The sequence below is a fragment of the Elephantulus edwardii genome, unplaced genomic scaffold (assembly GCF_000299155.1).
Source record: "Elephantulus edwardii isolate Elephantulus edwardi_28Jun2011 unplaced genomic scaffold, EleEdw1.0 scaffold00013, whole genome shotgun sequence".
In the NCBI taxonomy this organism is placed as follows: Eukaryota; Metazoa; Chordata; class Mammalia; order Macroscelidea; family Macroscelididae; genus Elephantulus; species Elephantulus edwardii.
This window is the reverse complement of record NW_006399763.1, coordinates 1,279,551-1,292,001: the sequence shown is the minus strand read 5'-3', so window position 1 is coordinate 1,292,001 and position 12,451 is coordinate 1,279,551. Positions and strand designations below refer to the sequence as shown.

Genomic DNA, 12,451 nt, shown 5'->3' with positions numbered 1-12,451 from the left:
TAATCCACAACGTAAACAGTCTTCCCAGTATCCTGGAAAAGCTACAACCAGGAGAAGATAACATAGATGAATGGGATCTTCTAAGACTCAAATCCCTATGCACATCCAAAAACTTCTCCAATAGGGTAAAAAGGGAAACCACTGACTGGGAAAAAGTATTCGGTAATAACATATCAGATAAGGGACTTATATCCAGAATTTATGAAATACTTGAGCACCACAACAAGATAAAGGTAAATAATCCAATAGAAAAATGGGCACAGGATATGAACAGGCACTTCACCGAAGACGACATTCAGATGGCTAACAAGCACATGAAGAAATACTCAAAATCCCTAGCCCTAAGAGAGATGCAAATTAAAACAACCATGAGATATCATCTCACCCCAGTCAAAATAGCAAAATTTAACAGAACAACAAGCAACAAATGCTGGCGAGGTTGTGGAGAAACTGGAACCCTGATTCACTGTTGGTGGGAGTGTAAAATGGTGCAACCCCTGTGGAAAGCAGTATGGCGCTTTCTCAAAAAGTTGCAAATAGAGATACCATTTGACCCAGCAATTCCACTACTGGGAATATAGCCTGAAGAGACCATAGCTGACATCCAAGCAGATATATGCACTCCCATGTTTATTGCAGCTTTGTTCACAATAGCAAGGAGTTGGAAACAACCTAAGTGCCCATCAACAAACGAATGGCTAGAGAAGCTGTGGTATATTCACACAATGGAATACTATGCTGCATTAAAAAACAAGGAACTCAATGCAATATTATTCAAAATGGTTGACTCTGGAGAACATTATGCTGAGTGAAATATCCCAGTCACAAAAGGATAAATATTACATGATGCCACTGTTGTAGAATGGGACTGTCCTTGGGGTTGGGGAGAGATTGAGTACGATGTGTTCAATAATGTATACTGCACTGAAACAGAGGAGGGAGAAAACTGTGTAAAAGAGATATGTGACTAGGTATTTCTGTCATCACAGGAGTCTAGAGCGAGGGCTACACGGTGGAGGGGACCTGGGGGAGGGTTTGTAAAACAATGAAAGAATCTTTTCTTTTACTTTTCCATAATTTTTGACTCATGTACTTATAACTTGTTAGTTAAATTTGTGTCTTCTAGGTTGCAACCCCCCCATGATACATCTTCAGGGATATGAACATCTACGGCTAAGCACAATTAATAACAGTGCATCTAAATTCCAAAATCAATCTCCATAATAGTCTATGTGTTTCCTAATGCCAAAGGGGCCCTTTAGAGTAGTGAGAGAAGATCTTCACCCTGAAACCCACAGCGTCCCTTTTCAGCAGGAAGTAGCTAAGAGAATACGCCATCCCCTTTCCCTTATGAATCAGGGTGAAGTCTCTCTCAGGGAGGAGTGATAGGGAATGGCAAAGGACACACCGACAAAGAAGATTAATCAGAACTGGCTTTGACAAGCACTGTGGCAATTGGACAATTAAAACAGACATTCAGGGGGGAAGAAGAACAAACTGGGGAGGAGGGTAGAGAGAATGGTGCAGCAATGAAGGAATGAAAACTCAAAATCCCTGTAAATGTTCATTAAAACTAATAAAATTTAATAAAATAAAAAAAAAATAGTTTACCTTAATGATGTGAATGGACTAAAGCTTTTAGCCAATGGAGGATCTTCATTTGCTGGTGAGGCATGACTTAAAGTGAGGAAAAACAGCTGCACGTATCCATTACTAACTGGAATCTGGGGTATATAAAGCAGGAAACTAAGAAAATTAAAAGTTGTTCAAAATTGAAATGAGTATATGAAGGTCAATATCCTAAGGATTAGTGAGCTGATATGGACTAGTGTTGGCCATTTTGAATGAGGAAATCATATGCTCTATTCGGCTGGGAATGAGAAGTTGAGGAGGAATGGTGATACTCATCTTTAAAAACAACTTTTTAAGATTCGTACTGAAATCAATTGCTGTCAATGATAGGATAATATCCATACACATAGGAGGAAGAGGTGTTTATATAACTATTATGCAAATGCCTTTTTTTAGTCTTTTTTAAACTTTTTTTATTATTTATTTTACATGTGTACCATCAAATTGGATCTGACTGGTACAGGAGGCGAGTGTTCCTCCTTCTTCAGCAAAACATCTGGTGCAAATGCCTTTTTAAAAAACGTATATAGCAACTATATATGTCAACCTTGCCTGATAGGATTTTGAGGATTTTTTTATAAACCGGAATCAAATAGATTACAGCTGTGGACAGAGATGGTGAAATATCTTAAAATCATCAATCAGAATATGACCTTGGGCTGAATGCGGAGCACACCATCAATTTGAACTGCCAATTTGGTTTATATGCCAGTTCAAATTGATACTGAAGAAAATTAAAACATGTCCATGAGAGCCAAACTATGATGTTAGGTGTATTTCACCTGAATTTAGAAACTAACTCAGAATAGATTTGAGGAATTGAACACTAATGACTGGAGAAAGCAAACAGAAGATTTCAAAGGGCAGCCCAAGAAGACAAAGCCAAATATTATGAAATGTACAAAGACCTGGAGTTAGAAATCCCAAAAAGAAGAAAACACTTGGCATTTCTCAAGCAGAAAAAACTGAAGAACAAGACTCAAGTGTGCAAAATATTGAATTGAGGCAGGAAGCACTCAAAAGAAGAAACAGTATGCAGAATCATTGTACCAAACAGATTTTATTGACACTAAACCATTTCAGAAATATAATCAAGAACCAATGGTAATTAAATAAGAATTAGAGTCTGTACTGAAAGCATTGGCAAAAAAAAAAAATGTCCAAGCAACTGATAGAATAACAATTGAGCATTTCAACAAACAGGTGTAGCCCTCGACATCTATGCCCTGAAATTTGAAAGATATCTACCTAGACAACCAACTAAAAGATATTTGACCTTAATTAAAAAGAAAAAAGTTGGTCATTGGAAATTGTTGAACAGTGTCATTGATACCACATGCAAATAAAATCTTGCTGAAGATCATTTAAAAAATTACTGGAGTAGTACATCAATAAGAGATTAGCAGAAATTCAAGCTGGTTTCAGAAGAGGGACCAGGGATATCATTGCTGATGTCCATTGAATCTTGGCTGGAATCATAGACTACCAGAAAGATATTTACTTGTTTTTTATTAGCTACACACAGGCTTTTGACCATATAGAACATAATAAATGATTAATAATATCTTAAAGAATGAGAAACACAAAAAACTTTATTGTGCCATGTAGAACATGTACATAGACCAAAAGGTAGTCATTCAAACAGAACAAAGGTTAGTACATGAATCCATGTGCTATGCAAATAATGGGAGCATTGGTGGCCGAGTGGTGAGAAGCTGTGTGCAATCCCAAAGGCACACAGTTCAAATCCACCAGCTGCCCTCCAGGAAAAAGATGGGCAATCTCTTCCCATACAATTTATTGCTTCTGAAAACCCACTAGAGGATCAGCTATGAGCCAGTTCTGACTCAACAGCACACAACAACAATACAAATAATATAGGAACTATATGAAAAAAGAATGTAGCATCAGGACTGAAGAAAGAATTGTCAGTGGTTTGTGATATGCAGATGACAGAAACCTGTTTACAGAAAAATATTTGAAGCACTTAACTGAAGATCAAAGACTTCAGTATGTATTTTTCAACATAAAGAAAACTGTATCTTCAAACAACTTGACTAATAAGCAACATCATGATAAATGGAAAAAAACTAGAACTTCTCAATGATGTCATTTTACCTAGGTCTACCATCACCATAGGGTGTGTACTCACTCAGAATTTCTTAAGCTGAAGGAATTGAAAAACAGATTCAAGCTTCTAGTGGCAATATTTAAGAATGCTTTGGGCAGAATGTTAAATGATCCAAGAAGCATTACAAGAAGATGGAAGGAGTATACAGAGTCACTATACCAGAAGAAACTGGCTGACACAGAATTTCATGAGACAACATATGAGCAAGAGCTTGTGGTAATGAAGGAGGAAGTTCAAGCTCAAGCTGCTCTAAAAAAATTGGCAAAAAGCAAGGCTCCAGGAGTTGACAGGATACCGACTGACATATTTCAACAAAAAGACACTGCCCTGGATGTGCTCACTAAGTTGTGTTAAGAAATCTGGAAGACAAACATTTGGCTAGCTAACTGGAAGAGATTGATATTTGTTCCCATCCCAAAGGAAGGTGACCCAACAGAGTGTGGAAATTATTAAAAAATATCATTAATATCACAGACAAGCAAGATTCTGCTGAAAACTACCCCAAAACAATTGAAACAGTATGTCAAGAGAGAACTGCCAGATTTTCAGGCTGGGTTTAGAAAAGGTCATGGTACTAGAGATGTTATAGCTAATGTTAGATGGACCTTTGCAGAAAGCAGAGAGTACCAGAGGAATGTCTATCTGTGTTTCATTGACTATGCAAAGGCATTTGACTGTGTGGATCACAGCAAACTGTGGCTGACTCTGAGAAGAATGGGAATCCCAGAACATTTAATCGTGCTTATGCAAAACCTATACTTCAACCAAGTCATCATGAGGCAGTTGTCAGAACAGAGGAAAGAGATACTGCATGGTTCAAAATCGGTAAATGTGTCCACCAGGGATGTATTCTGTCTCCATACCTTTTCAATCTGTATGCGGAACAGATAATCTGGGATGCTGAGCTGTATGAGGAGGAATGTGGCATCAAGATTGGAGGAAGATTCCTCAACAACCTGAATTATGCAGATGATACAACCCTGCTGAAACTGAGGAGGACCTGAAGCGCTTGCTGCAGAAGGTCAAGGACTGCAGCTTTCAATATGGATTGAAGCTCAATATCAAGAAAACAAAGATTCTTACCACTGGGCCAATTGGCAGCATCAGTATGGATGGTGAAGAGATTGAGATAGTTAATAGTTTTAGTTTGCTTGGTTCCACAATCAACACTCTTGGTACCAGCAGCCAGGAAATCAAGAGATGAGTTGCTTTGGGAAGTCAGCTGTCAGGAATCTCTTCAGAATACTAAGGAGCAACAACATTAGTCTGGAGCCTAAGGTATGTCTGATCCAGGCCATAGTCTTCACAATTGCGTGCTATGTGTCAGAGAGCTGGACAGTGACTAAGGATGATAGAAGGAGAATTGATGCCTTTGAGCTGTGGTGCTGGAGAGGAATGTTGAATATACCACGGACTGCGAGGAGAACAAACAGGTTCATTGTGAAGAGGCTGCTCCTTGGAGGCAAGGACTCTGAAGCTTCGACTGACGTACTTTAGGCATGTTGTAAGAAGGGACCAGTCCTTGGAGAGGGATGTCATGTTTGGGAGGGTAGAGGGACAGTGCAAGAGAATAACACTCTTGATGAGATGTATTGATTCAGTGGCTGGGGAAATGGGAGTAGGAGTATCGGAGATAATAAGGTTGGCACAGAATAGAGCAGGGGTTAGGGCTCTTGTACATGGGGGGTCACTATGAATTTCAAGTGACTCGATGGCACATAACAACAACAACCATCCAAACCCATGAAAGCAGCAATCAAAAAATCAAAACATGATTGTACTGGGCAAACCTGCTAGCAAGGCCGACTTTAAAGTGCTAGAGAATAAGGATGTCACTTTAAAGACTGAAGTGTGACTGACTGAAGTCTAGATATTTCCAATTATTTCAATTGCATGTGAAAATTGGACAATGAGTTAAGAAGACTGAAGAATTGATACATTTGAATGGTGGTGTTGGCAAAGAATTTTGAATATCTCATGCACTGCCAAAAAAGCAAACAAGCATGTCTTGGAAGATAGGAAGTGAGAATGCTCCTTCTCCCCGCTCCCCCCTCTACCACTCCTCCCCTCCTCCTTTCTTTCTCCCCTTTCCTTCCCACTCCTTTTCCCTTCTTAGAAGCAAAGATGATGAGACTTTATTTCATATACTTTAGGAGAGGCCAGTTCTTGGGAAGACATCATGCTTGGCATAGCAGAGGGTTAGCGAAGGAGAAGACGACCTTCAATGACAAGAATTAACACTGGAACAGTGAGTGGGCTTAAGCACAGTGGAGATTGTGAGGCTAGCAGGATCAAGCAGAGGATTGTACGTGAGGTCCCTATGAGTCGGAGTCCACTCAAAGGCACTACTTTAAAACCACAAGATTGCCTGGGAGGCAGTAGTGGATCAGTGATAGAATTGTCATCATTCTTGCAGGAGACCTAGGTTTGATTTCTGACCAGTTCACCTAAAATTCTGTCCGCATCCATCTGTCACTGGAGGCTTAGATGTTGTTATGATGCTGAACAGATTTCAGTGGTGCTTCTGGATTAAGAAAGACTCAGAAGAAAGGCCTGGTTCCCTATTGCTGAAAAATCAGTCAGTGAAAAACCTTATGAATTACAATAGTATGACTTGGTCATATAAGACAAGAGTCAGCTCGAGCTCAGCTAACAAGAACAGCAAAATTGTCCTAAGAATGAAGTAAGATATAACACGACCTTGCATGAAACGCTTAGCATGGTGCTGGCTATCTAATTCATGCACTTTGCTTTCTTTTCTTACCTCACCTTTCCCTCCTTCCTCCAATGCTGGTGAGGCTAAAATCAGCCCAATTGTCCACTTCCTGTTGAGTTATTTATAGTTCTAGCCACCTGGGCTTGGCCAGAACAGGAGGGCTGGGCACCGGAGCTGTGTCTAACCACGATTGTAGGCTTGGAGCTGTGGCTAGAGGGGACTATTGAAATAGCTCACACTGTCCATGACGCCTCTTGTTTGGAGGGAAATGATGCCACTCTTGCTTTCTTCTCATGCCACAGGAGTTTTCAGCCGCGTCCGAGCTGTTTGCTGTCTGCTGACGGAAAAGTCTTCCTCAATTTATGGTTCATACCTCAACCATCTGAAGTGCTGATTTTGTTCAAAACTCTGCCAGAAAAGGTTTGCTGGTTTAAAAATATGTCAGAATAAAAATTGGCTTTTCATTTTAAATGTCTCCCCAAATCATAAAACTTCTTTTGCTTCCCCACCCCCAACTCCCTGAAACATCTAATAACTGAAATCCTTTCACAACTCCTCACATTTTTGCCTGCTTTCTTATAATTCTCTTGGACCTCATTGCTTCAAGAATTCTGTTTCTCCTTTGTCATTAATGAGTATCAATTTGGGCTTTCAGCATTCCTTAATGATCCTCAATTTCCTTTCAAGCCCACTGACAGAACTCCTCCGCCCTGATGCCTTGAAGCAATGAAGTCACTCTTGTAACTTGTTATTTTTAATGGAAAGCTCTGAGTACTCAGTTTATTGATATTGGGTAACATCAGTAACCATTATAGAAATAACTATAAAAATACAGCAAGCATTTTTTAAATAAAAGTGCTATGTTGACAATAATAATTTGAGAACATCCTGGTTTTTCTTTGCCCTGTTTTTCATGGGAGGATTTCCAGGTGTTTTCCCTTAAATATAAAAATATCGCTTGCTGCAGTTAAACTATAATTTTCACTTTTCCTTCTCCTCTGTGTTGATATTTAAGACCCCGTGTTTGGCTTTCAGTTATGTGTTAGTTTAAACTATGTTGATAAATCTCTTGGGCAATTTTATACTGTGCTTTCAGATTTTCACTCTGGACAATGTTGTCTGAATGTAAGTCTGTCACACCCTACCCCAATCAGCTGTAATTCACTGGTTTTCATGCAAATACATTTTGACATGTTTATGGCCACCAGTAGCCTTAAACAAAAACAAACTTTAAACTATACCCACTCCCAAGAAGTTACCTATCCAAAGATACAAGCTCTTGTTTCTGTGTAGATTTGATACCTTTTTTCTGAAATTATTCTGGACTTACTGTGAAAACATTTGCCCAGACAGTCTTACTTAAAGATATTATCCTTAATATTTAAATATGTCATATGCCACTTAGCCCCTTCCTAAGACATATTTCCTTGTATTGATTTTGCCCACAGGCCGCTTTCAGAGCCTTACAGCTAACACTACGATTGACTGCCTCTCTCCATGATATTGTGGCCTACCTCTGCAGTTTTGCCAAACTTGGAAACTGCCCTGCATGTTTTGAGTCCCCTCTGAGTCCTAATCCTTTGAGAGGTGACTGGGGAGGAACTGAGGGCATTGGTAAGTAATGAAAACATCACCTTCACTTGAAATTCTCTGAAACCCAAAGTACATGGAAAAATAGAGTTCAGGTTATTTTTTTGGTTTGGGGGATTTTTCCCCCCCAAGAATGATGATAGTGCATAAAGGGCAAAGGGAAATCTCCATATATTTCTGATTGTGAGAGAGGAAGATGAGTGTCTGTGCCCATAAAGATTTACAGCCTTGGACATTCAACAAGCAGTACCACTCTCCTGCAGTGATGCTGTGCATTGAAATCATCTAGATGGCCAGAGGTTGGGTTGGGTTGTTTTGCTGCACTTGTAGGTGAAATCACAAAGGGCACCCAGTCCCATCTCCTACAGATACTCTGTGAATAAGTCTATGTAAAAACTCTAGATGCATGTGCATACCAGTTTCCATTGAGTCAACTCGGATCCACAGCAACCCCCCATGTGTCAGAGAACTGTGCCCCATAGGGTTTGCAATGGATGGTCTTTTGTAAACAGACTGCCAGGCCTTTCTTCTCAGGCACTGTCAGGTAGACTTGAACCACCAACTATTCAGTTATCAGTCAAGCATATTAACAATTTGTGCCAAGTGAAGATAAAAAAAAAAGGTACAAGCCCAATTAAATACTAGCTTCTCTCATTTCCTTACTAGTTTTTGTAACATTGCAAGGTCAGAGTCAAGTTACCATGTGTGCTCACTAATGCAGCCAACAGAGGCTTGCCTAACACTGTCCTGATGGCCTTATAATAAAAATGATTGAGGCTTTAAACACATTAGTCACATTCATGAACTCTAGTTCAACACAAGGTTATAGGATAAGCACAGTATTGTTGCTGTTAAGTGCTGTCAGCTCCAGTATGACCCATAGTGACCCTATGAACAACAGAGCTGAATTCTGTCCTGTTCTGCAACATCTTTATCACTCCCAACACATTTGAGCCCATTACTTCAGACACTGAATATATCTCATATTTTTTTAAAAACTGAGAGAATACACAGACTCACTGTAGAAAAAAAATTTGTCAACACTGAAAAGTTTCAGAAAGTTGTCCTTGTTGTTAGGTGCCACAGAGCCGAGAACAGCTCACAGAGATACTATGAATCTGAACCCTATACCATCCCATTGCTGCTGTCACCATGCCAATCCAACTCCTTGAGGATCTTCCTCTCTTGGGCTCACCCTCCCTCCACTTTACCTAGTATGATACCCCTTTCTAAGGAATAGCCTCTCCTAGCAACATGCCCAAAGTATGTGAGATGAAGTTTCACTACCAAGGAACACTCTGGCTCCCCTTTTTACAAGACATACCTGTTCTTTTAGCAGTCCATGGGATGTTCAGTGCTCTCCAACAACACAGTTCAAAGGCATCAATTCTTCTTCTGTCATCCTTATTCATTGCCCAACTCTCAGACACATAGCAAGTGGTTGAAAAGACCATGGCCTGGAATAGGTACACTTTAGTCTTCAAACTGACATTGCTCTCATCAGTAATTTGGAGAGGTCCTTGACAACAGACTTGTCCAATGCAATACATCTCTTGACCTGCTGACAGCTGGTACCAAGGGTGTTGATTGTGGCTCCCAGATGAAATCATTGACAACTTCAATCTTTTCTCCTTCTATCATGATGTTGCTTATTGGTACAGTCATGATGATTTTTATCATCTTGTTATATAGTGATCAAGTGCTCCATTTTACCAGTTACATAATCAGAAAAAGGATGTTTCAGATAACAGCTGTTTTGCAGGGGCAGTAAAAAAAAAGGTGCAGCCAAACAGGTCTGTCAGTGAGCATGGTATTTTGCTCCTCCAAAGCACATGAGGCTTTTTACTTCATAAGCAACAGGAATTCCTTCCCTTTGACCATATCTAAGCTAGTTGATGTTGAGATGTAATCTATATTGAAAGCTGTAGTCCTTCATCTTCTGAAGCAAGTGTTACAAGTCTTCCTACCTTTCAGAAAGCAAGTTTATGTCATCTGCATAATGCAAGTTGTTGATGAATTTTCCTCCTATCCTGATGCCACATTCTTCATCAGGAAGTAGCATATGAAAAAGAGCCAGTGGTGATGAAGAAAGAAGTTCAAGCTACACTGAAGACTGAATACAAGAGGCCCTAGAAATCAATGGGATACCAATTGACATATTTCAACTAATAGAAGCAGCTCTGCTCATGCTCACTAGTCTCTTGCCAGGAAATCTGAAGGACAGCTACCTGGCCAACTGGCTAAATGAGATGCATATTAGTTCTTACTCCCAAGAAAGGTAATCCAACACAATGTGGAAATTTCAAAAAATTATCATTATTATCACATGCAAGCAAAATATGAAGATCATACAAAAATGGTTAAGAGTACATTGGGACGTAAGGGGCTCACTACGGAGGCGGCGGCGGAGACATGTGGGCCCGGGTGCTGCGGCTGTGCTCTCGGGCCCCGCTGAGCGCCTGCCGCGGTCACACCTCCAAGGCTGGCACCCAGATGCTTATACCTCAGGCCTGATGACGTAATAGAAGGCAACTGTACTCAAGAAATACTACAAAACTCCCATCAGGTTGTGGAACAGTATTTTGTGGCCCCTCCAGGTAATATATCTCTAGCAAAGCTGGATGAGCAAGAGCCTTCTCAAGTGGCTGAGTAGCGATTCCAAGAAGGACGTGAATACCTAGCAGCAAGCATCACTTCTTCAGTCAGCTGACAAAAATGGATGCATTATGTTTTTTAATAACTCACTCTGAAGGCAACACTAGCTTAGATATGGTCAAAGGGAAGGAATTACTGTTGCTTATGAAGTAAAAAGCCTCATGTGCTTTGGAGGAAACAAAAGACCATGCTCCCTGACAGACCTGTTCGGCTGCACCTTTTTTTTTACTGCCCCTGCAAGACAGCTGTTATCTGAAACATCCTTTTTCTGATTATGTAACTGGTAAAATGGAGCATTTGATCACTATATAACAACTGGAGTTCACATTTTAAGTTTTCTTCTTTAACCTGAGTAGCAGTTAGAAGTCTGAAGACTATTCAAAGTAGACTCTGGTGACTACATGAAGAGGGACTTAAGTTTCTCTTTCTGAAGAACTAACGCCTGTGACGAAGTAGGGCCACCCTCCAGCAGCAGCTACTTTTAATTCTTCCCATTCCCTATCTTTAATGTTTCCTTTGCCTTTGAGGCAGCTCACAAGTTTGGCCTTGAATGATAAGGAAACCTTGAACTTGCCTTTGGGATTAAGAATCTCAAAGTCTCACTACCAGACCAAACATCCTGAATCCCATAAAAAAGCTCCACTTTCCTGTTAATTACTATCTTTTAAAATCAGAATACCTGTTTGTTGTAACCTGTGCGCTTAATTAAGAACAACCACACACGTGAATTACTAAATGTTTAAAATATATTTCTAAACAGAATGGGCCAACCCAGTCACAGTTACTGCTGATCTCCATAGCAGAGTAACCCACAAAGACACAGCACTGATTTCTTCCCATAATCAAGGGTGGGAAATATACAACTTGTTTCGGAACCAAAACCACAAACTCAGCAGTTTAGAATATTTCACTGCTAATATGGCCCTGGTAGAAATGATGCCGTTTTTTATTTTTTATTTTTCCTTTAAAAAAAAAAACAAAACAAGAGTACATTGACAGAGAACTGCCAAAAGTGCAGGCTGGATTTAGAAAAAGCTGTGGCACCTAAAATATCATTGTTAGAGTCTTATGAAAATCTTGATTGAAAGCAGATAATATCAGAACAATATCTATTTGTGTTTTATTGACTATGCCAAGATATTTGACAATGGAAATCATAACAAATAATGGCTAACACTGAGAATTATGGAAACCCAGAACACTCAATTATGCTTATATAAAATCTATACTTAAACCAAGAAGCTGTGGTTCAAGTAGAATAATGGAATACTACATGGTTTGGAATCAGGAAAGATGTGTGTCAAGATTGTATCCTTTCTCTATACCTATTAAATCTATATGCTGAGCAAATCATTAGAGAAGCTACTTCTTTATGAAGTAGTACTTTATGAAGAAGAACATAGCATCAGGATTAGAGGAAGACTCATCAACAATATGCATTATGCAAATGATATAACTTTGCTTGCTGAAAAGGAAGAGGCTTGAGGTGCTTGCTGTAGAAGATCAAAGACTGCAGCCTTTAATGTTGATTACATCTCAGTATCAAGAAAATATTAATCATCACCACTGAGCCAATAGGCAACATGATGATAGAGAAAAGATTGAAATTATTAATGATTTCATCTTACTTGGATCCATAATCAACACCCTTGGTACCAATAATCAGGAGATCAGGTGATGTACAACATTAACAAAGTCTACTGTCAGGGATCTTTCTAAAGTTCTAG

The 12,451-nt window shown here is 39.6% G+C and overlaps 1 protein-coding gene across 1 annotated transcript in view; it reads left to right on the top strand.

Moving 5' to 3' along the window:
• Positions 1-12,451, top strand: part of LOC102873701 (coiled-coil domain-containing protein 162-like) — a 60,091-nt gene that overhangs the window by 19,840 nt on the left and 27,800 nt on the right. The window contains exons 3-4 of the mRNA XM_006881229.1: positions 6,782-6,899; positions 7,928-8,093. Of these exons, the coding sequence (XP_006881291.1) occupies positions 6,782-6,899; positions 7,928-8,093 (284 nt within the window). The remainder of the gene's footprint in view (positions 1-6,781; positions 6,900-7,927; positions 8,094-12,451) is intronic.